This window comes from Delphinus delphis, chromosome 8 (genome assembly GCF_949987515.2).
Source record: "Delphinus delphis chromosome 8, mDelDel1.2, whole genome shotgun sequence".
Lineage (NCBI taxonomy): Eukaryota > Metazoa > Chordata > Mammalia > Artiodactyla > Delphinidae > Delphinus > Delphinus delphis.
The window spans coordinates 69229275-69255474 of NC_082690.1; the positions used below are offsets into that span (position 1 = coordinate 69229275).

At 40.3% G+C, this 26200-nt stretch overlaps 1 protein-coding gene across 1 annotated transcript in view; it reads right to left on the reverse strand.

Moving 5' to 3' along the window:
- RRAS2 (RAS related 2) overlaps window positions 1-26200 on the reverse strand; it is a 74012-nt gene that overhangs the window by 15472 nt on the left and 32340 nt on the right. The window contains exons 2-4 of the mRNA XM_060018541.1: window positions 2906-2993; window positions 1889-1991; window positions 1608-1716 (exon numbers count right to left, since the gene is read on the reverse strand). Of these exons, the coding sequence (XP_059874524.1) occupies window positions 1608-1716; window positions 1889-1991; window positions 2906-2993 (300 nt within the window). The remainder of the gene's footprint in view (window positions 1-1607; window positions 1717-1888; window positions 1992-2905; window positions 2994-26200) is intronic.

Sequence of the window (26200 nt, forward strand, 5' to 3'; positions counted from 1 at the left end):
TGGAAACCACACTCCAAATACTGGCAATCTTCAATATATAAATGACTTAAAAGTAACTCATACAGACCCCTTGCCCCCAAGCTAATCATAGCAAGGCTTGTTTAGTTCTGATGGACATACTCCCTTTCCTCTGTTCTCCCTAATCTTGCCTAAACTATAGAAGGCTCCCACCTCACCCCAGGCCTACCACTTATTCCTTTACTGGAGTTACCACCGTAAAAAAGTTTGAAAAAAATCACAGCAGGAAACATATCTATCTAGCATTAGATAGGGCAAGAACTGCTTGCTCCCTGCAGAGTTACTTTGCCATTATTCCCCAGATCCAACGACATCTAAAAGTGTTTCTAGTACTAGAAAGGACTGAGAAGAGCAGTAAAAAGGTTCTACTGGGCAATATTTAATAAACATAATTAGATTCAGAAACACTGAAGGAAATGGTCCCCCAAAAATAAAATATAAATGAGAAAAAAAAATGGGACTGTCTACTCCAGGTTTTAATATGTGAGCAATGTCATATCCTAAATTACTTCCAACAGCTTATACTGGTTTGAAATGAAGACTGAATGTTTTCACCTTAAGTTTATAATAATTCAGATTTGAAAGAGGTCTGACAGTAAAATTCATTCTACAACAGGTAAACATTTCTAAACCTTAGCATTAGAACAATATCATTCTCTTAAGTTCATGCTTTAAACTTGGTATACCTTCAACAAAATTTACAAATAGAGCACACAAATCAAAGATTATATTTTAAATAATAGTTAACTACAAAATGGAAGGCTATCCTCAATGCTGTTTATCAACCAATTTTTCCTGATGTTTGCACTTTCAATCAAAATCTGTTAACACAAAAATCTGTTAACACAAGGTTATATAGAAACAAGAGAACTTAAATACTGGCAAAAATTAAGTATTTAAACAATTGTATTCCAGATGTGGGATAGAGACTAAAGACCTAAAAGAAATGAAGACACCAAAAGAACCCCCAAATAATGCAGAGCCTCCATTAATTTATATCTGAACTTGCTCCCCTCCCTCACAGAAAGAGGAGGCCAATATTTACCCAAAATTTTTTAAATTGTATGTGAAATAAGTGGGTAAAGAACAAGTGAGTATAAACAAGCCTGCAACTAAATACTAAAAATATTATTTTCCTGCAGGTTACTGGTGTTAGAGCTGCCCATGTGAAGAATTAACGGAAAATTCAGTCATTAATGGGACTTAGGAAAAATCCAAATACTGTAATTTAAATCAAAGTCATTCTCTAAATGAGGTAATTTAGCATTAATACTGAATTACAGGTAAGTTTAGGAGTATCGAACTAAATTAGAGCTGTGGGTGTTACCTAAGAAATTACAACATGTGAATGGAGCTGGTGCAAATACTTGCTGGCTTATAGAGTCCACTGAAGTTCTGTATACTATGTAAAAATGTAACGCCCCCAGATCTACTTCCTTTTTATCTGTCACCTATCATAGGACCTCTATGAAATCCAGTGTGCCACACTCAGCACAGTGTTTTTGATCACGGCACTTTCTCATTAAACATATCTGTTCACTCACATGATTACAAATAATTGGCTTCCCAATAGCAAAATTCCTTCTCACCTGTCTCTGATGATCCAGATCTGCTTTATTACCAATTAAAATCATTGGAAACTCATCACGATCCTTTACTCTGAGAATCTGTCTTTGAAACTTATAGATTTCTTCAAAACTAAAAACACAAAAACAAATTAATCAATTTGGTCAACTATCAGAATTCAGAGTCCCATGCTCCATTTACTACTTTATTACTTTTCCTTTTTCTATAAAAATAAGAATGCAAATTCAATGAAACAGTGATCTAGACATGAACAGGAGACCTACAATTGAATATTGATACAAACCTGCCTCTATCTGTGACTGAAAAGACCAACAAGAAACCCTCGCCAGTTCTCATATACTGTTCTCTCATAGCTCCAAACTCCTCTTGTCCCGCTGTATCCAGAACTAAAGAAAAAACAAGAAATGTAATTATGTTCGTGTTTTCATCTTACAAAAATGGCTTCCTTACAAGGGCAGGCCCAGTTAAACTGGGTCCTCTGGAGCACACCATACTTAGTATAATTTAAAAAATGGCATTCTCCTTTTAGTACTTTATTCAATGCTAAAGACAAATATATTCTAATGGCAGACAGTTTCAGAGTTATCTTCATCAGTGCAGGTTGATTTTGTACTTAGACTATATTAGCATAGCAATTACAAGGTCAAGAATATCAAATACACCTAGGCAGACAGTCAGATAACCTCTGAAGTCTCTTGGATGTTTACCTCCTCCATGAAAAGAACTGAAAAAGATACCTGTAAATTCAAGAAAGAAATGCTGGTCCACCCCACCCCCCAAATACCATACTGAATGTACAGATGCTAATGTATTTCTTGATCTCTGTGAATAAAAGAATCATACAAGTTAAAAGAAAAGGGCTTTCTTTTGTGGAGAGGTGGAAAGTTTAGCCAAGCACAAAACACTATTTGCTAAGGCCTCTGTGCTATAAACTCTAGGCAAGTTAGCAAATGTTGAAGCCTTTCTATATTTACTTCACCCATTTCAGCCTTCATCAAAAGGTAGGAAGAGCCGAAACCTCATGTTTTTTCCAAATGTCCCAACAAACACAACTTCAGCAAGTTACAGTGACATGACCAATTTCACCAGGACAAGCTCAATCCAATTATTTTACATAACATTTACTGAGGAATATTTAAATTGCCTAGTATGCAGATTCATCAATCAAAACTAATGAAAGAGATGGGCTTATATTCAAGATCATCTAACATTTCAATTGTAGTATTTAACCTAGCAAAACATCAAAGCTTACTTTTAAAAATATGATACGTGAACCATCAAATAAAGGAAGATTACTTACTATCTAGCCGGGCTGCCCGGTCATCTATCACGCACTGCTTTGTGTAGGAGTCCTCAATGGTTGGATCATAATCCGTTACAAAATAGGACTGTAAGAAAAAGAACCTTATTTTAAAATTTATGTTTACCTGCCCAAGTACCAATGTAACTTTATCCAGAATTAATCAAAATAATTTCATTGTATTAAGGTTTATCCTACTATGTCAATTCCCCATTAAATGAAGTCTATTCCGAGCAGGTTTCAAGTAGAGAAAGGGTACTAAGTATCTCTGAATTTTCATACGTGAAATATGCAAGAAGACTGTAAAAGATCTACTGCAGTAGATCTGTTTTTTTTCATAATAACTTATATACACCTAAGACTCTAGATCTCTAATTCCAGAAAAACTAGAAAAACACAGTAAGCTATAATTCAGGTCTATCTGCAACCCGATGGCAGGCATCAGTCCTTAGAACAAAGTAGTTTGAAACAAACAGGATAACACAAAGTCTGCCTGATTCAATGCCTCATCTTCTTTTCTCCACTTTTCGCACACCTTGTCTTAGAGTTCCCTTTCAGCTGCCTTGTGTATTATCCTAAGGAAATGATTTCACGATTTTTTTTCATCTTTGTGGATCTCAAACTTATTCTTTCACTAATATTTTTGTTAGTTTTTCATCTTAACTTCTATTTCTTCTTCTGTTAGCAAAGCCACCCCACTGTTATCTTATGATATCATCACCAGAAGGAGGGCAGTTAAGGTAGCAGAGTAAGAAGGGAAGAGTCTTAGCGAACCACTTAATGTTTGTATATTACATTTCACAATCTTTTTTTAAAGGTTTTAAAAAGAATCTGAAAGACAACTTATTTCCCCCTTCATACAAAAGGGCACTAACTAGGACACTGACATCAGTTCTGAGTGTCTCCTTCTCTCTCTCTCTCTCTCTCTCTCTCTCTCTCTCTCTCTCTCTCTCTCTCACTTCCTCACAGCCTGTTTTGCCACTAGGCTCATTACAAAATCTGAGGGATGACTTGGAAGAAGGCAGCTTGATGCTAGGAACACGCACCAAAGGTGCTCAGTCACTCTTCAGGCAAGGGCTCCTGGAAGCCGGACCTGCTGGCTCCAGGAATACATCATTCTTAAGTGACAACCTCTGTCTGCATGGTGAGCTGTACAAACACCAGAAAGCTACTCAGAAGTAGGCACTCTGAACAGGACAGCTAAGAAACTCCTGGTCTGGCGGGGGGAGGGAGACTGATCTGCTCCCTACCATGACTCTACATATTTATTTTATTTGTGAATGACACTTTCTATTTTTTATTTATATTTTTGGATTAACTTCGATTACAGAATTCGGTATCCATAATCCTATTTCCCTTTTGATGGCTTCATTTAAATGCATGATTTATTAAACAACGTCTATTAAAAACAGAAACATTTACCAACAGGAGCAGCTTCGAGTAGAAAGCCATCTCCATCACCACCCCAGCCCCAGTTAAAAATACACAGATATCAAAACAATCCTGAACTGACTTTCCGGCACCCACACCTCTTCAAAAAGTAAATACAACTGGCAATAACAATATTCTTTGTATTCACTACTCTAAACAACACAAAACAGCAGTCTTTCACCAAGCAAGCTGGATAGAGCATGCTATTTATATCTTAAGATTAGTTTCCTGCAACATGTTTCTCCATAGTAATCTGACACTTCTTGCCATGCTTTCATCTTGTAAAACCTAAGTTTCATTGACTACCCCCAAGTTATGCCTAAACGTGCCAAAATGTCCCTCCCATTGTGTCTGAAAACACAACGGACAAATATTGAATATATATTTTCAAATGTCCAAGTCATGTATAATAGCTAGAACTCTTGCAATGTGATGGGTTTTTTTGCATTGTGATACCAAATTTAAAAAAATAACACGTACAGAGGATGGTTGGTTTGAGCAACTTTGAGGGCAGTTAAAATAAACTGTTTTTCCTTTCTGTGACTGTGGAAGTTTCATATTTTCTTTGGATGTCTTAGCTCTTGAAATACAATCTTAATGTTATAAGAATTTTGCCACTTCACTACCACTGGCATGCATTTATTCCAGTCATTAATTTTTAAGACAAATTAATTGTTGGAATTTCTAGATATTTAGGTCTACGTTTCATCTTTGTTGTGTCCTATTTTCAAAATTTGTAGAGGCCTTGCTACATATAAAGAGCCATCCTCAGAGCATCATCCTCCCTCATGAAGATCCATCTTAAGGAACATTACTCTGAGGCCTGACTGTCACAGAATCAAAGATCCCTTTCCCTCTCAAAATTCTAATAAGGCACAGGTTATAATGTGCCTAAAAACAGCAATCATCGTGTGCAGGTAAGAAAGATAATCATTACCTCCTACCACAAAGACATAACATTTTTGTTACTTAAACCTGGGCCCCAGACATTTGAGGCAGCAGATCACCAACAAGAAATCAGTCTCTGACAATGGGCAGTCCTGGATTTAATTCTAACTCTGCTACCTTCTAGCTGTAGAACCTAAGGCAAGTTACTTTACCTCTTTAACCTTCAGCATCTGTAAAACAGGATAGTAACAAAACCCCATGGAACAGATAAAATGAAGTAATGAATATAAAGCACCAAGACATGCTGATGATTAATAAATGTTAGTCAGTGCATTGTTTTGGTCATGTAATTAAATGGTATGAACTAACATTTTTATTCAAGCAAAAAGATGTGCTAATACCACGAACAGCTGTTATAATTCCAACCCTAGTTATACCACAGACCAAACTTGGTATCCAAAATGTTGTGTATCAAGATAAAGCTCCCCATCTGGAGTTCTGGAAATATTTTTTGGGTTTGAGCAGTAATTACACAAGTATATACATATGTAAAAACCTCATCAAGCAGTACATTTAAGATGTGTGCACTTTTTTGTACATATACAAATTATACCTCTATAAAATGCATAAATGGTTCCCCACTGCTTATAGGATCCAGCCCTTTTTTTTTTTTGCGGTACGCGGGCCTCTCACTGTGGTGGCCTCTCCCGTTGCGGAGCACAGGCTCCGGACGCGCAGGCTCAGCGGCCATGGCTCATGGGCCCAGCCGCTCCGCGGCATGTGGGATCTTCCCATACCGGGACACGAACCCGCGTCCCCTGCCTCGGCAGGCGGACTCTCAACCACTGCGCCACCAGGGAAGCCCCAGCTCTTTCTTTACACAGTTCACAAAGCCCTCCAGTTTGATGTGTGTCGTTCACCATTCAAAGTGTTATTTTTCACTACCTGAAACCCTTCTGCTGATTGCTCTTGCTCTTGGTTTCATTCATTTGTTCAACAATTATTTATGGGGCATCACAGGGACAAGGTCCTTACTTTCACAGAACCCACTGCTTTTTACACATCTAGCAATTGTGCTGTGACTGGGGGCAAGGGGAATGGGGAGTATTACTTGCATTGGCCAAAGAACAGAAACAGTATGAAATGCGAGTAACATGCTTGTTCGGAAGGCAACAAAATTTAAGCAGTTAATACTGCAGTCACATATAGGAACTATGTGTACAATTCACTTATGAACACAGAGCCCCAGCAATGTGCCTGAAAACAGCCTCTCTCCTGAAACTGAAAATAGTTACCAACCACAGCCCAGAAAGGATATTTTGTAGCAGAAAGCAAGAAAAACAAAACAAAACACAGCACTGCATTGTGGAAGACAGTAGAGGCTCAGGCAAGGGTAGGAAAGCACAGTGGACTAGAGTTCAGTCCACTGAAAGGGGGAATGAGGGTCGGGGGTGGAGAAAGTAATGTGCTTTCTTGAAAACACAGGAAAAGATACATGGAGAAGAATCTCAGCCAGAAAGAAATGGAATGCCTCCTTTCAATGAGCGGGATGCCTTCCAGGTAGTAAGAAGGGCAAATGTGGACCTAAGTCTCTTTAAGGTTGTTAGGATTTATTGGAGAAAAGTTTAAGATTAGGGAAGTTTCCCATTCAGACAGGGAGACTTTTCCCTGATAAACTCTGGTCTGAGTAGGGTTGTCCAAAGCTCTCAGTAACAGAATAGTGATAGCTGGGAATGTTATTCCTGCATATATGCCACTAGGTTGCACAACAGGAGCTCCGCTTGGCTTAAGAGAATTCCCACTTCGTTCTCTTCCCATTCAAAGAAGTTGCCTTAAGGAAGCTAAGGAGGAGCCCAGGGAGGAGCTGAGGCAACTTCTGCATTTAGTGGGCAGGAGTGACAAGTCACTCTCTCCAGACACCGAGCTGCTGGTGAAAGTGTAGTTCCCAAGCACTGCCACAGAGCGGTGCGTGGTCTACACTTTGGGATGGGTAATTTACTGGAGATTCTGGGAAACTCAGTAAATCCAGCTCACTGGTTAAAGTCCACCACGCTTGCATACAAAAAGGACAGGAGATTAGACCTAAGGTGGCACTGGGGAGCTGTAAACAAATGACAGGGCATTTCTGAGCATAGCACGATTCTTAGGAGTCCTCTAAACACATAGGGTGCAAAAAGAAGAGGGGAAAGGGAGAGAGCAGAGGAAGGAAACTGGTTAAACAGTATGGGAAAACCTTGACAACTACTGAATCTGGGTAATGTGTATACGAGTGTATATTATACTATTCTCTCTACTTTTGCATATATTATTTAAAAGAATTTAAATCTGGTGGTAGCACATTAAATACTACAGGAAGGGTCAAATCAAGGGAAGAATATACTGGATCCTTTTTAGTCCTGAGCTTTCTCCTCACTCTACTCAAGACCAACTAACTCACCTAGAAACTTGAATTTTTTTTCTTGGCCAGACTATTTTGCAGCTCTCTTTATGCTTTATCTTTTCACTTTTATTGTCCATGCTTCCCCCAACCCGACTAGACTATAAGATCCATGAGGACAGAGATTTTTGTCAGAGGTAGAATGACTTGCCTAATGTTTAAAGAGCAAATCAGCGGCAGATCCAGCGCTAAAAGCAAAGTTTCCAGGCTTTTGGCCAATGTTCCTTCTGCTCTACTCACCCTGACTCTCGGAGTTAAAGCACACTCACACGCATCCTCCATTCCTGCTTCCATTGCTCCCATTTTAAAAAATGAAATATTCTCAATCACAATAACAGGAGTCATCATTTATAGAGCATTTGTTATGGGACAAACAGTTTATAACTGATACATATAAAATTTTCCCAATTAATTTTCACAATGGTCCTTTAGATATATATTTCCCTCTTAACAGATTTTTTTTTTTTAAATGAGGCACAGAATTAAGTTACCTCTTCCAGGTCACACAGCTAATAAGGAAGAGAACTACAATTTAAGTTCAGGTCTTATCCTCATGAATGTTTCAGAATTCCTGCTGTTTAATATAATTCATAAAATTTCAAATCTTTCATTCCTTTATTGGCCTATAAATAAGGAGTAAAAGTACCATGAAAAATAAGAAACAAGGAAAACTAAGACTAACAACTTCATGTTCCTTTCTTACCTTCCTTGAGATCCTGCTCACCTCTCCCTTTTCCCCCAAGCGACACACAGAACCCAGGTCATGAAACATTCTAGACACAAAATTCTGTGGTTCTCTGGCTCCCCTCCACTTTAAGTCAGTATTTTCCTATTATTACTTCTAGCCACAAAACCTGTATTGTTTTTTAAATTATGATAAAATAAACCCAAACAGGAGGTTTTAGGAGGGCTTGCTTTCTATTAATACATGCATTTATAAAGTCTTCACCAGAAGCAGCAGGATGAGAAGAAAACGGATGGGCTACGGAGTTTGAGAGAACTGAAATTCAAACACAGATGCCATTCTACTTCCTCTTAGTTTGATTAACATCTCTAAAGCCCATTTTCTCAACAGAAAAGAGTGAGAACAGGGCTAATTTAAGGAGGGCATGTTCCAGTGCCCACTTCAGATGTGGCATTGAAGGATAAGGGAAAAGGAAAGTCAGAAGGCAGAAAGCGGGCACAAGGAAGGGGGACGGTGAAGGGTTAGGGCTGCTCACAGAGCTGCCCCGAGGGACTGAACAGCTCAGATCACCAGTGATGCTGTGTGCACCACTCCTCTTCCTGCTCATCCCGGCCCATCCCACCACTGGATCTTGGCGTGCAGCCGCCAGGGAGGCAGCAGAGTGAAGTGGGAAGAGCCTGAGGTGTGAGTCACCGACCAGGATACAACTCTACCACCTTTACCAGATGTGGGAAACTGGAGCACCTCATTTAACCTGCCTGAACCTCAGTTTCCTTGTCTGTAAGATGGAAATAATACTAACCTTGCCGGATTGTTGTAAAAAGTAAAAATAATATATGAGGAGTATTTTTACAGCACAGCCTATGATACACAGTAAGCCTTAAGTTATAGCTAATGAAGCCCAAACCACATCTTACTTTCTTTGCAAGGCCTCCAGTACTCCAACCAGAAAATGATCTCGGTATGCTCTAAATTCCTCTTACCCTTGTTTAGCAGAAACCAGCAAGTGAGTGAAATGGGGGAGGGCCAAGTGGAGCGCTGTGGGTCTGGTAGGCATGGCTCACTCTCAGCAAGCTGTTTGAGCCATGCCTGCCGTCAGTAACTCAGGCTGTTCCCTCCACTGCAGACCAGTGGGTAGTGTAGGGTCACAGTTTACTGGTGAGTGGAAATGAGCAGGAGGGACAAGAATCCATATTGATTAGAAGAGGAGAGGTCCAGCACTGGGAGACCGGACATAAAGGAAGTCAGAGTAGTTAAGCACTGGCTAAACCCAGGGTATACCTTCCTTTTTTCTTCACCAGGTTAGACTCATTTATTTATTTATTTATTTATTTGCAGTACACGGGCCTCTCACTGTTGTGGCCTCTCCCGTTGCGGAGCACAGGCTCCGATCGCACAGGCTCAGCGGCCATGGCTCACGGGCCCAGCCGCTCCGCGGCATGTGGGATCTTCCCGGACCGGGGCACGAACCCGCGTCCCCTGCCTCGGCAGGCGGACTCTCAACCACTGCGCCACCAGGGAAGCCCTAGACTCAATTTTTGTTTTTGCAAAAAGGTATTCATTTCTCAACAACTCTATTTTATCTTTTTTAATTGAAGTGTAGTTGATTTATAGTATTCTGTTAGTTTCAGGTGTACAGTAAAGTGATTCAGTTATATACATATATTTTTCAGATTATTTCCCATTATAGGTTATTACAAGATATTGAATATTGTTCCCTGTTTTATACAGTAAATCCTCGTTGCTTACCTATTTTATGTATAGTAGTTTGTTAATTACATACTCTGAGTTTATCCGCCCCCCACCTTTGGTAACCATAAGTTTGTTTTCTACATCTTTGAGTCTGTTTCTGTTTTGTATATAGATTCATTTGTATTGTTTTTTAGATTTTACATAAAAGTGATATCATATTAAAAAATAAATAAATCAATAAAATAAAATAAATTCCTCTTACCCTTAAGGTGATGATAGTCTGGATTTTCCCAACTTCAAATATTCTACCTTATCATTAAAAGTTGTGACTTTGGAAAATACGTATATCAAGCTTTATGTATACCATGTAATTGGTACTTAACAATTTCCTTTTATAATTGCTCATCTTTTCATGTATGTGCATATATGAAGATATAAATGAAACACTGAGCTAATAAACTCAACAGGTTATACACATAAAACATTCCTTCAAAGCCCTTCTGTGTGCAAGTTCTTCCTTGCGCCTGAATGAAATCTAAGGCAAATCTCCTAATTTTTTCCAATCATTCTTCAATTATAAATAGTTGTTCAATTACTTTTAACCCCAAGAACATTGTGATTTTAATAATTAAGATGTCTATACAGATGGCCAGTAGGCACATGAAAAGATGCTCAACGTCACTAATTATTAGAGAAATGCAAATCGAATCCACAATGAGGTACCACCTCACACAGGTCAGAATGGCCACCATTAAAAAGTCTATGAATAACAAATGCAAATAAACATAGAAACAAACCTAAATGTCCATCAACAGATGAATGGATAAAAAAGATGTGGTACATATATACAAAGGAATACTACTCAGCCATAAAAAAAGAATGAAATAATGCCATTTGCAGCAACATGGATGCAACTAGAGATTATCATACTAAGTGAAGTAAGAAAGAGAAAGACAAATACCATATGATATCAATTATATGTGTAAGCTAAAATATGGTACAAAGGAACCTATCTACAAATCAGAAACAGACTTGTAGACACAGGGATCAGACTTGTGGTTGCCAAGGGGGAGGGGGAGGGGGGTAAAGAGAGGGATGGACTGGGAGTTTGGGGTTGGTAGATGCAAACTATTACATTTAGAATGGATAAACAACAAGGTTCTAATGTATAGCACAGGGAACTATATTCAATATCCTGTGATAAGCCATAATGGAAAAGAATATAAAAACGTATGTATGTGTATAACTGAGTCACTTTGCTGTACAGCAGAGATTGGCACAGCATTGTAAATCAACTATACTTCTATTTTTAAAAACTGAAAAACAAGAAAAAACATAATAATTAAGATTTCTAGTACAGCATCTTAATTGCATTAGTCAATACTCATCTAAATTAAAGTTTCTTTCTCCCCTTTCTACACAGCTGAGACGTCTGCGATAGGACAGGGGTGGGGGGATAGTTAAGACCAGTCATCTTCTCAGTTTCCCCATCTTATTATGCATCTTTTCTACCCTCAGCAAGGCTGCCTCTGCTCTGGCTCCTTAAGGGCTGGAGCTGAAGGAATGGGGAGAAGTAAGGGTGGTTGAAAAGACCACGCCAATGAAATCTGATGTCCATGCTAACTTTCTCATGAGGGCCTACAGGCTTCCTGGAAGAGTACACCAGTGAGACCCTCCACGTGCAATTCCCAGGACATGAGTGAGTCCTGGCCATTTACACTTCCAACTCTCAATCCTTGGGGTTCCCATGGGCACCTCCTGATTCACAGCCTCTTCTAGGTAACCATGCACAGTGTCTCTTTTTAGAAGGCTTTTTAAGCTGGTTCCATCCAGAAACTCAGGGAAACCTACTGTCTTTCAAAGTGCATATTGCTAACTAAAGAGCCCTCTTCCTTTCTCTCTGCTATCAATCCACAGATTCACATACTAATCCTTATGCTCTCCAAACACCTGGGGATACATGTCAAGTTCTTAGAATGATTCTATTAGAGCTTCCCCCATCATTAGGCTTCAATGAAGGGGGCTTAAGAGAAGCATCCTCTCCTCTCTGCAGAGTGTGGAGGCGGGAAAGGATAAAGAACACACAGCCTACTGACAGCTCTCTCCAAAAACATCCTTGTCTCAGAACCCTTAACTCTCCACACTTTCACTTCCTGGAGATAAAGTATGGGCTAAATGTGCAATAGCAACTTACGGCCACCTTCTATGCAAGTCCTTGAAATATGAGAGTCACTTGGCAACTACTGCTTTATTCCCAGCCTTTGGGGCTTCAAGAGAAACTAAAATAGGTTAGAGTTCCAGTTAAAATCCTGTTATATATGTCCAACTAGATTTGATGAATCCAAGGTCTACCTCACGCCTTTCAGAATTTCTTTGGCATTAAGCAAGGTACTCTGCACAAACATACTTGGAGCCTCAAAATATTTTCTGTTGGAAAACCCAGTAATTAGGAAGATCATAATGAGGAGTTAGGAATTAATTTCCCAGAGCACTATAAGGACCTGGGTAGCTATCAGTAGCCTCTGTTTGCTAAAACAGGAGCAGTGCAAATTCCTCTGGTAACACTAGAGAAGACTACAGCAACTTCAGGCAGCTGTGAGCCAGAGTCGGGCGCTTCCTGGTGTCACTTTTTAAGAGCAGCTGTCAAGTCACAGAGAACCTTTGTTCCCTGCAACACCCTCCCTTACTTTCCTGTCAAATGTTTCCAATATGCTTGATATTCCTTCACTCAAGTACATATTTTTTTCCTGATTGAAATGAGTATTTCATTTAATCTAACATGTATAATTACAGAGATCTCCATAATTTATCCTCCAGAACTCAAATGCAGAATAATAAAAGCTACCCTAAACCCTGTAATCTTTTAGCTTCTTTTTAACAAAACTTAGGCCTTCAATGTTGCTGTCTCAGACTGTCTAAAGCCACCATGTGCCTTTCATGTGACTTCTGTGCAATCTCAGCGATAATATACATACCTCAAGCAAAGTAACTGCTTGCAAATCAATGGGTCCAGTATGCACTAAGAAAAGTACAGTAGGAAGTCAACTTACAAACTGGTTCTATTACAAAAGTTTGTTTCTAAAGTCAGTTATTTGGTGCTCATTTTCCCAGGGAAAAACTGTTCTAATCTGTGTTTAGGTCCATAGGCCAGACCACAAAAACTAACGTTGAAATTTGGTCCTGAGCCAGTATTAACCCTGAGTCTAACCTCTGAAGCAGAGTCGTCTGGCCCAAGAAGAAATGGGAAGAGTTTTGGTTCCTTTCCCAGAGTACAGAGCCAGCTGAAGCCACACTTATAAGGAGGAAAAGCTTGTCTTGGGGCACCCCTTGTACACCCAGACTCCTCATTCTGCCCCAACTCCCCACTACTACACTCTTACCCTAGCTTTAGCCTCTTCCTGAACACATTCTAGGCACGAAACCACTTACCTCTCTCCCCACTGTTCCTTCTACTCTCAAAGTAAAACTAGCAATTCCCTCAGGAAAGCTAGCTCTCACCCAGAGGCGCTAGATAGACAACTATCAGTCCAAATTAGAGCACACTGCAGTATGAGACAGCTCACCCCAACCCTGCTAATGCTTGCTCTTTTTCAAAAGCAAAATTCTAAACCAAAATGAATCTTCAGTAACATTTTTACCTCCGGTTCAAAAAGAAAAAGAAAAGCTTCAGACTCTGTGAAGGGAAAATTATTCCGGGGGGTAAACCGCCATTTCATGATGCCAGCTCCCTGTATTCTTCACAGCTTTCATCCTTCCAAACCCACAGGCTTTAAAAGGGGAGAAGAAAAGAGAAAGGTTGTCCTCTTTCCACTTTCCCTGCCCTCCACACCCTACAACGTGTAAAGCTAACCTATAGGGTAGACAAGATCATCCAACATTTTCCATTCACAATGCCAGTGAGTGATTTTGAAAACTGTCAGCAAGAGGAAAAGGGCTACCACAGCTACAGCCACGATTCATATATATAAACCATTTGCATGTAAGTCAAGCTTGACTCAGGAGCTACCTGACGTAACTGGACAGTCATCCTTTAGTGTTGGCATCATATTTACAAACCATTGAGCAACAATAAGCCAGTGGCCTCTATCATGTAACATGATAAAGTTTATTTCACTTCCTTGAACTTAATAGTTGTTTGCTCTCATCCTCCAATTACTGTAGTCTTATACAGATAACATATAAAGCCTACAGGAAGTTTTAAGGATAAGAATTAACAATTTTTTAAAAGCACAACGATAACTGGCACAGAAAGAGTAACAGATAAACAAAGAGGGCCATATAAGCCTGTGTATCATATGTACCTCACACCATCCCCATGGGAAATCTGAGTAAATCTCAGACATTCCCTTTTTCACACCAAGGCACAAGTCTTGTGTCTTTCAGTTCTTGCCTTGACTGAACCTTGCACTCCTAGGGAGTTTCCACACCCACCCCATCTTTTTCATCCCCATAGCTATTACCTTAGTTAAGTTAGCCTTTCTTACCTCTACCTCATGCGCACCACAGCTGCCTAAACAACGTTATGCTGCCCTCAGTGGGACACTTTAGATGAACGAGGCTGCGCCTAACCTCTAGGGGCACAAAACTGTCCAGGCTTAACCTGGGTCCCATCTCTGCATCCTTCCTCTTCATATCAGGGTCCTCCCCACACTGGAGTCCCTTAGGTCCTCTCTGCAGGCTCAGCCCCACCACACAGACCTCAGGACCAGCTTTACGCAAGAAACATTTTCAACTGTTACAAGATCCACATTCAGAGTCTCAGCATTGTTAGCTCTGTTACTCGTCTGGCCTTGGCACGATACTACAATGCTGATAACTGCTTCTATTTTGCTCCCAAACCCCAATCTCACCATTTCTCCTCCCTTTTAATAGACTTTCCCAATCAACATGTGTTCCAGCTCTTATAATTGGGTTTCTTCTACTCTGAACTCTTTTCTTATACTGATAATCTGCTAAGTAACTCAGGCCCTTCCTAGAACCAGGGCCTCATTTTTGTTTGTTTGTTTGCCTTTAAGAGTGTTATTGGGATATAATTCACATACCATAAAATTCACCCATTTAAGGTAGACTATTCAATAGTTTTTATTAACTTACAAGGTTATGCAGCTGCCATCACTATCTAATTCCAGAACACTTTCACCGCCCCAAAAAGGAATCCTATACCCACTAGCAGTAATTTCCCATTTCCCCCATCCCCTCCCATTCCTATGGCCACTAAACGACTAATCTACTTTCTGTCTCTATAGGCTTGCCTGTTAGGGACATTTTATATAAATGGAATCATACAATATATGTGACCTTTTGTCTCTGGCTTTTTCCACTTAACATAATGTTTTCAATATTCATCCATGTTGTAGCATGTAGCAGTACTTCATTTCTCATTCCTTTTTATGATATGCCATCATATGGATATACCATACTATATTTATCCATTCATCAGGTAATGGACATTCGGGTTGTTTCCACATTTTGGCTATTATGAACAATGCTGCCATGACCATTCATGTACAATCTTTTGTGTGAACATTTGTTTTTCTTGGGTCTATAACTAACTAGTAGTGGAATGGCTGGATCATATGGTAACTCTATGTTTAACTTTTTGAGGAACTGCCAAACTGTTTCCCAAAGTGGCTGTTCTATTTTACATTCCCATCAGCAGTGTTCAAGGGCTCTCACTTCTCAATATCCTCACCAACACTTGTTACTGAACATCTGTCTTTTTGATTCTAGCCATCCTAGTATAAAGCAGTTATTTCTTTGCAGTTTTGACTGGCATTTCCCTAATAGAATGTTGGGCATCTTTTACACATGCTTATTTGTCATTTGTATGTCCTCTTTGGAGAAATGTCTATTCAAATCTTAGCCCACTTTTAAAGTGGGTTGTCATTTTATTGTTGAGTGTAAGAGTTCTTAATATATTCTTCATACAAATCCTTTGTCATACGTACAACTTGCAAATATTTTCTCCAACAGTCCCATTATTTTATAAAGTCTTCCTGCCAAAAATTAATACACAGTTCCTAAATCTCAACCATGAGCCAAAGTCCTGTTACCCACCAACAAATTGCCGTAATTCCAACTTCCATACACCCACATTTCTGGGTAATATCTGCTCCTGTGTTCCATCAGTCATTTGTACTATCCTCCCACTGTGTAGTGGATCTGCTGTGATGTTTGCCTAGAACAAAATTTCCATTGCCATACCCACCTCCCTAACACCCATCCACACCTACCCCAACCCTGAACTTTCCCCATCACACTGAACTTCCTCTGCCTATGAAATGCCCTAGCAAAGTTCCCTTGTGCAAGTATTTGGAGTTGCCCTACTTCATCAAATCCAAGATGCCATCAATCTGAAGACCATCATCATCTTATATGCCAAAACAACTACGGCACATCTTTGATTATGAAGCAGCTTAATGTCAGAGACACTAAAATGTAGAGGAGAAAAAATGTGGGTTAGAATCAATGAAAGACGGTAGTTCTAGACAACAACTTTATAAGGCTGATGTTATTATTCCCGTTTTGCAGATAAGATCATTTAGACTCAGCAGTTAAGTGACCTGCCAAACGTCACAAGGTCAGTAGGCTGGTGGAAGTGAGATCCAAATCCAGGTCTGGCTCCAAAGCAATACTGCTTCCATTACATTTTCTTTAACCCACCATATTAACATCAAAGCATCAGCATACATCAGTTTAAAAAAGAAATCCTATTACTCTTAAGTTATTTTTTTAACTGTAAACTGCTATTGCCAAATAGGAAAGACAGTTAAAAACAGCTTTATTCAAAATGAAAACACTCCATTTCTACATTAAGAATAAAGGTCTAGGGCTTCCCTGGTGGCGCAGTGGTTGAGAATCTGCCTGCCAAAGCAGGGGACACGGGTTCGAGCCCTGGTCCGGGAAGATCCCACATGCCGCGGAGCAACTGGGCCCGTGAGCCACAATACTGAGCCTGCACGTCTGGAGCCTGTGCTCCGCAACAAGAGAGGCCGCGATAGTGAGAGGCCCGCGCACCGCGATGAAGAGTGGCCCCCGCTTGCCACAACTAGAGAAGGCCCTTGCACAGAAACAAAGACCCAATACAGCCAAAAATAAATATACATTAAAAAAAAAAAAAGAAGAAGAAAGGTCTAGGGACTTCCCTGGTGGCGCAGTGGTTAAGAATCTGCCTGCCAATGCAGGGGACACGGGTTTGAGCCCTGGTCCGGGAAGATCCCACATGCCACGGAGCAACTAAGCCTGTGCGCCACAACTACTGAGCCCATGTGCCATAATTACTGAAGCCCACGTGCCTAGAGCCCATGCTCCACAACAAGAGAAGCCACTGCAATGAGAAGCCTGCACATCGCAACGAAGAGCAGCCCCCACTCGCCACAACCAGAGAAAGCCCGCGCGCAGCAACAAAGACCCAACGCAGCCATAAATAAATAAATAAATTTATTATTAAAAAAAAAGAATAAAGGTCTAATGGGACTTCCCTGGCGGTCCAGTGGTTAAGACTCTGCACTTCCTTCCACTGCAGGGGGCACAGGTTCGATCCCTGGTAGGGGAACTAAGATCCCACATGCCTAGCAGCGCGGCCATAAATAAATAAAGGCAAGCCACAGATTGAAAGAATATATTTTAAAAAATAAATAAAGGTCTAAGTATGGCAATATAAAAAAATAAATACAAAAACATATACTCTTTGATCTAGCAATTTTACCTCTAGAAATTTATTCTATTGATACACCTGTGCATGAAAGAAATGACCTGTGCAAGGTCATTCATTACTGAACTGTTCTTAATTTTAAAAAACTGGAAGGGGCTTCCCTGGTAGCGCAGTGGTTGAGAGTCCGCCTGCCAAGGCAGGGGACACGGGTTCGTGCCCTGGTCCAGGAAGATCCCACATGCCGCGGAGCGGCTAGGACCGTGAGCCATGGTCACTGAGCCTGCGCGTCCGGAGCCTGTGCTCCGCAACGGGAGAGGCCAAAACAGTGAGAGGTCCGTGTACCGCAAAAAACATAAATAAATAAAAAATTAAAAAATAAATAAAAAACTGGAAGGACTTAAAATGTTCTTCAATAATTGACTGGTTAAATTATGAAACATTCATTCAATATGAATGCAGCCAATAAAAAAAATTAAGAAGAAGAATGACTTCACGTGCAGCCAATAAAGAAGTAGAAGAATGACTTCACATGCTAATATGGAATAGTCCACATGATACGTCATTAAATATACACACACAGTTTAAATATTTGCTTTGTATACATAAAATATCTCTGGAAAGATACACAAGAAACTTATTTAACTTCGATTACCTGTGGAAAGAACTGGGTTGCTGGGAGACATGAGTGGGAGGGAAAATTAATTTGCAGGTTTTGAAATCTGAAACATGTGAATAAAAGAAGGAACTAAGGGAAAAGACCCAGACAGATTAAATATAAGCCCTTTAGTAATGAAAGCAGAGCACAGGAGTGTGAGGAAACCTAGATTCTAGTCCCAGTTCGACACCTAGATGAGTGTTCCTGGATGAGTCAACCTCTTTCTTGGCTTTTAGCTGTAAATGAGCAATTTCCTCTTCATGATCTTTCAAAAGATTCTTTCCAGCTCTCTAATTTTATTATGACATATTTAGCTCCCACAGTGTGTCAAATATAATTTGTAGGTGCTATTGAAAATGTCTTTGTTTTAAGTTTGTCACATAATAGAATATCAGATCTTGAGTCAGGATGGTTTGCTTAAAGCCCTAGCTCCTGCTACTTTGTAGCTGTAGGATTTGTAGCAAATCACATCACTGACACCAAGTTCTACTACCCGTAAAGCTGAGATGATACCTATGTGATCTGGGGAAGGTTATTTAATCTCCTAAATCTCAATTTCCTGACTTGTAACATGGCCATAATGATTCTTATTTGAAAGAGCTACTGTGCAGGTGAAACGACACTGTAAAGTACCCAGTACCCTGCTTAGCTCAAAATGGGCATTTGAAAATTGGTTCTCTTCCTCTCCAGACTTAGAAACAAAAGGCTGCCCTGCAAGCAGGGAGCTGACCAACTCACTCTGGCTGTAACTTTTGCTCCCCAGAGCCTGGGTTGTTACTTCCTTTTTCACTTCCTTTCCCCTCTATCCACTGCTACCTACAAATATCCTATACCCCATTTTCATTTCTCATCTCTTCTAGATCAGAAAAGGGGCCTATAGAAGAAAAACCAGAAGTAAAGGAGGGTGATGACTTTCCCAGCCCACATCCTACTAAACTTTTAAAACTTCCACATGAATCTTCCTTAGGTTCACTCACTAACGCACTCCGTCTACAGATGCTAATGGAGTACCTACAATGTGTCAGGAGCTAAGGATGGAATCCCCGCTCTCACAGACCCTGCAGTTTTTTGGCGGTTGACCATCAACAAATCAGCAAACATAATGTATCAGAGATGATGAAAACTCTGAATAAAAACCAAGGGAGCTGACAGCAGCAGGATCTAGAGGGGAGGATGTGATAATGCAAAAGATGGCCAAGAAGGCGTCAGAGACAGTGTGACATCTGAGAGAATCTTGCATCAGTTGAGGGAGTGAGCCATGCTGCTACCTGGGGGCAGACCATGCCAGGCAGAGAGGACACGAAGTTAAAGGCAGTGAGGTGAGAGGATGTGTAACACGTCAGAGGACCAGCAAGGAGGTCAGCATGACTACAACACAACAAGCAAACAAGTTCAGAAAGTTCACAGGGAGGCGGGCAGAACCTTGAAAGTCTTGGTAAGGATTTTGGATTTTATTCTAAATGAAATGAAAACTACTAGAGAGTTTGATGCTCTAATCTCATCCTCTATTGGCTGTTGCTTTCCTTCCCAGTCTTACTATACATAATGGACAGAACGGTTATGATACTTTGTTTCAAAGAGATTAAGCCAAGATCCGTCCCACAGAGGGTCAATTATGCCTGAAAATTATTTCAATAGTATATTTTAAAATGTGCTAAATTGTTTTATAGGAACATACTATAAATGGAGGAAAGCAACATCGTAAGCTACCACAGATACACATGCAGATACGCATACACACAAACAAGACGTTCAGGCAGGTTTGTTTGTTATCGTGAAAAACTACTGATAACTTAAATATCCATAATAGGGAACAGTTAAATGAATTACAGTCTGTACATTATAGAATAGTATAGTGAACAGCCATTAAAGGGAATGAGGTAAGTCTCTATGTATGAATTTCAAGAGCGTCCATGAGGGACTTCCTGGTGGTTCAGTGGATAAGACTCCGCGCTCCCAATGCAGGGGGCCCAGGTTTGATCCAGGGAACTAGATCCCACATGCATGCCGCAACTAAGAGTTCCCATGCCACAACTAAGGAGCCCAAGTGCTGCAACTAAGGAGCTGGTGAGCCACAACTAAGGAACCCACCTGCCGTAGCTAATACCCAGCACAACCAAAGAAATAAATATTTTTAAAAAGGTGGGTGTGGTGGTGGGATGAATTGGGAGATTGCGATTGACATATATACATTAAGAAGTATAAAACTGATAACTAATAAGAACCTGATGTATAAAAAATAAAATTTAGGGACTTCCCTGGTGGCACAGTGGTTAAGAATCCACCTGCCAATGCAGGGGACATGGGTTTGAACCCTGGTCCAGGAAGATCCCACATGCCATGGAGCACCTAAACCTGAGGGTCACAGCTACTGAGTCTGCGCTCTAGAGCCCATGAGCCACAACTACTGAAGCCCACGCGCCTAGAGTCCATGTTCCACAACAAGAGAAGCCACCACAATGAGAAGCCCAAGCACCACAACGAAAAGTAGCCCCCGCTCACGGCAACTAGAGAAAGCCTGTGCACAGCAACGAAGACCCTACACAGCCAAAAATAAATAAAAATTTAAAAAATAAACTAAATAAATAAATAATTGTTTTTTAAGTGTCCATGATACATTAAGTTCACTTATTCAACAAGTATTTTGCCACTTTGAAACTGGAACATAGTCCTGAATGAGAATAAAACTTGACATGGTTCTGGCACTTGCAGAACTTACTTTTTAGTGGAGGAGACAATACATAAGCAAGCAGAATGAAGGTGACAATTTTTGAAATAAGTGCTACCAAAAAACCAGACTCTTCTGGATAGAGAATGCGGGCAGGGGCTTTTAGAAATTACATCGTCAAATATTATAGCTATGGGTTTATAGCACAACTAAACTTTAAAAAACTACCTGAAAGAGCCTATATTGCTGTTGTTTCATCCTAAAAACAATAAGGACTTAATTCCTCATGACCTTCATATCTCAAAATGGGAGAGAAGAAGGAGAGAATGCTCTCACCAGAGTGTCTCTCCAAACAAACCACATGCCAGGAGGCTGGGCCAGCACTTCTCAGAAAGTGGCTCTGTCTCTTCACACCAAGAACCACCTTGCTTACTTCTGATTATCTAATCCCATTTATCCACCCAGCAATTCTCAGTAGTTTCTGTAAAGTCCCTCCTTGTGGCACACAAATTTAAATCAGACTAGATCACTGGATAAATTTAAACTCTTTTAAGTGGAGACAGACATGATTCATATCAAAAAGAACCATATAAACATTCATCTTACAAAAATACCCAACTAGGAAGGTTTAAAAAGCCAAGAGCTAAATGGCCTATGCTCACAGAATTCAAGACTTTGCTCACACCATTTAAAGTCACAAATTATAACTTGTCTGTATGTGTACAGCCTAATTTCACAGTGAAAGAATGCCACATCAATTGCAAACCACATGAAGAGAAAGTAAACATGCAACTAAATTCTGAATCACATTTATATACATATAAGTCAGATTCTATAACTATTATTCCATTTAGTAAAAGTACAGTGCTTATTAGCAAATTTAGTGCTTCATAGTGCTTATTAGCAAATTCAGGAAGGGGTTTACTCACTGTAGTGGGTTAAATTGTGGCACCCAAAAGGATATGTTTAACTCCTAACCCCTGGTACCTGTGAACATGACCTTATTTGGAAATAGGTCTTTGCAGCTGCAATTAAGTTAAGGATCTCCAGATGAGATCATCCAGGACTTAAATGCAATGGCTGTGTCTTTATAAGAGAAAAGAGTGGAAGATTTGAGACACAGAAGGGCAGACCCAGAAGGGAAGACCACGTGAAGGTGGAGACAGAGATTAGAGTGATGCGTCCACAAGCCAAGAGCAGCCAAGAGTAGCCAACAATCACCAGAAGCTGGGAGACAGGATGGAAGAGATTCTTCCTCAGAGCCTCGAGGGAACCAACCCTGTTAGACAATTTGATTTGGGGATTTTGTCCTCCAGAACTGTGAGAGAATAAATTTCTGTTATTTAAAACTATGAACTTTGTGGTAATTTGTTATAGCAGACCTAGGAAAGAAATACACTGACCTATAAAATCTGACCTCCCCAATCTTCCTAATTATTTTCTGTATGTAGCTTATAAACCCAAGAGGGGTGGATGACAAAAGAGAATTTTTTTCTACTCACAAGCTATTGGAACTCAAATATTGAGCCGTCTTCACAGTACTGGCACTACAACTTACTACAAAGATACATACAAAGATATATACACAGACACATGTAATAACTATTTTTCATTCTCTAAACTTGAGAGACTCAGTTATTTAACAAAAACACAAAAAGTGAATGAAGGTAAATGGAGTTAAGTTAAATAGTTCCAAATTTCTAGTAGTTTTGGGAAAGCAGTCAAAATAATACTTTCTTTTAAAATATAATAAACCAATGGGACTTCCCTGGTGGCACAGTGGTTAAGAATCCGCTTGCCAATGCAGGGGACACAGGTTGGATCCCTGGTCCGGGAGGATCTCACATGCCGCAGAGCAACTAAGCCCATGCACCACAACTACCGAGCCCACGTGCCACAACTACTAAAACCCGTGCGCCCAGAGCCCAAGCTCCGCAACGAGAAGTCACCGCAGTGAGAAGCCCACACACCACAACGAAGAGTAGCCCCACTCGCCGCAACCAGAGAAAGCCTGCATGCAGCAACAAAGACCCAACTCAGCCAAAAATAAATATAAATAAATTTATTTTTAAAAATATAAGCCAAGATTTAACAGTTAAGTTTTTCCTTATTATAAAATAATACATCCTCATTGTAGAAAATTTGGAAAAGTATATGAAAAAGAATTTTAAGTTCCTCTTTAAAATCAAAGCCTGTCTTCACGATTTCTCAACTTAAAATGTGAAACCAGACATGTATTTTCTACCCTGCAAGTTGAATAACCCTTTCTTAAATTGCTCGAATAAGGCCCATCATTAAAGGCCTTTGTTTACAATCAAGTTTGTATGGCAGTTACACAACTATGAAATTGAGAGTCTACAATGGAAATTCTGATCTAATTTTAACATAAGTCTTATAATTGAAACACACAAATGGGAACTACAAGGAGAGCTTTATTGTCATGGGGGTTTCCAACAAGGTGCTTTCCCTTGATCATTTTGGGTCCTGAACTGTTCTGGTCTCTAATCATAATTTACATATCAACTAAGCCCTCAATTTTAGAAATAATATTTTCATGTGCAGAAAAGCAATAGATGAAGATCAAAATATCAACAAATTTTATTCAAGAGTTTCTGACTAATGATCTCCCGTATTTCCCTTTCATATTATTTTCTCAAAAGTATCAAAGAGACAACACAAAAAGCAGGTAAAGAGGAACACCTAACAGCTGCCATGCGATAGCAAAGGCTGAAACACTGAGAATGAAAATAAGCTTGAAACTTTTTGCCAAACCAAATCTCTGAATGCAGGCACATTCCTTAATGTTTTATTTAAACAGTGATGTTTTTGTTAAAAACAAAAATTTCACTAACTCCAGGAACGTTTTTAAACTGTTGTGCCATTAAAATACGTTTATTCAATATCACACAGCATCCCCACACCCTAAGTGTGGGCTGCACATAATGATTTCCCTCCAAAGAATACGGAAAAAAAGCAAGAGGAGACGAGTAACTTTACAGTGGAGAAACCAAACAAATGCTACCTCAGCCAGATGATCAAGGTCAACGTCAACAGTCATAAACCGAGCTGATGGTATGTACGCTTGATGCGATGCGACGTGATGAAAATGGCACTTTACCTCTGTGGTCGTCCTCCCCAAAACCCATAACCCTAGTCTAGTTATGAGGAAAACATCAGACAAATTCCAATAGAGGGGCATTCTACAAAACACTTGACAAGTACTCCTCAAAATGGTCAGGGTTGGGCTTCCCTGGTGGCGCAGTGGTTGAGAGTCCGCCTGCTGATGCAGGTGCCCCGGTCCGGGAAGATCCCACATGCCGCGGAGCAGCTGGGACCGTGAGCCATGGCCGCTGAGCCTGCACGTCTGGAGCCTGTGCTCCGCAGTGGGAGAGGCCACAACAGTGAGAGGCCCGCGTACCGCAAAAAAAAAAAAAAAAAAAAAAACAATGGTCAGGGTCACCAAAAAACAAGCAAGGTCAGTTAAGAGGAGCCTAATGAAACACAACAACTAAATGTAACATGGTGTCTTGGTGGGATCCTGGAACAGAAAAGGGATATCAGATAAAAACTATGGAAACCTGAATGAAGTATGGACTCTAGTTAATAAAAATGTATCAATGTTGGTTCAATAATTACAACAAATGTTCCATATAAGATGTTAACAATGGGGGACCGGGGGACCGCCAGTATATGGAAACTTTCTGTTTTATCTTTTCAATTTTTCTGTAAATCTAAAACTCTTCTTAAAAAAATAAAGCCTAATTTTAAAATTTTACATGGCAGTCTTTTCCAGAAAAAATACTAATAAAGGTCCTAGATCAGATTTTTCTAATCCCTCACACATAAAAGCTTAACCTAAGGAAACAACTAGATCCACTAAGCAGTTTCTTTTTTTTTTTAACGGAAGAAGCATGAGTAGATTGATTGATTGATTGATTTATGGCTGCGTTGGGTCTTCCTTGCTATGCATGGGCTTTCTCTAGTTGCAGTGCCCTGGGGCTACTCTTTACTGTGATGCGCGGGCTTCTCACTGCAGTGGCTTCTCTTGTGGAACAACTGGCTCTAGGTGCGCAGGCTTCAGTAGTTGTGGCACAGGGGCTCTAGAGCGCAGGTTCGGTAGTTGTGGCACATGGACTTAGTTGCTCCACGGCATGTGGGATCTTCCTGGACTAAGGATCGAACCTGTGTCCCCTGAATTGGCAGGCAGAGTCTTAACCACTGTGTCACCACTGAAGTCCCAGCAGTTTCTTCTAGCACCAAGATTACATCTAGATTTTGCAAGACTGATAATTAAGGTGCTCAGGGGCAAGATAAAGGGAGGCTAGATCTACCCCACCTTCTCAAGCAAACGTTTGGTTAGTTTTTGTTTTTTTGTTTTTGCGTTACACGGGCCTCTCACTGCTGTGACCTCTCCCGTTGCGGAGCACAGGCTCCAGACGCGCAGGCTCAACGGCCATGGCTCACGGGCCCAGTCATTCCAGGGCATGTGGGATCTTCCCGGACCAGGACACGAACCCATGTCCCCTGCACCGGCAGGCGGACTCTCAACCACTGGGCCACCAGGGAAGCCCAAACGTTTGGTTTTTTATGGTAAGGATATGAAAACCCGGAAGTCTCATAATCACAGAGCTATTTGTAAATCAGATAATTTTAAACTAATGAAAATAACAAAAGAAAGGTATTCAGAAGAGGATTCTTCTAAAGCACAAGCCTTGAGCAAGAAGTCTGGCCTTCCATCACCAGGGACTACACATTATGTCCCTAAGCAACTAACTCCCCCTCCCCCTCTCCCCCCACCGTTTCCTCATGTACATAATGGAAAGTGATTTTGACACCATGCAATGTCCAAAGGATGCTCAAAAAATAACAGTATATCATAAAAATATAACATTCTTACTCTTACACATCACTGGCATCTGCTAAAAGCAACCAATTCAGGTAAAATGTATGTAATACTTTGTCTGTGAGGTATGCATCAGTACTAAGCAAGGGAATCAACCAAAAGAGAAGGGGTGCAAAGGAGGGGAAGTAGAAGTAGCATTTAACTACTTATCAGCAATTACCAGGCCCTCCTTTTAGATGTTTCTCCCTGCAAAAGTGTCCTAGTGAAAGTCTCATTTTAACTAATGTTTATTGAGATGATCTTAAAAATTGCTACACTGTAGTTCAGCAAAAGCAGAGGCTC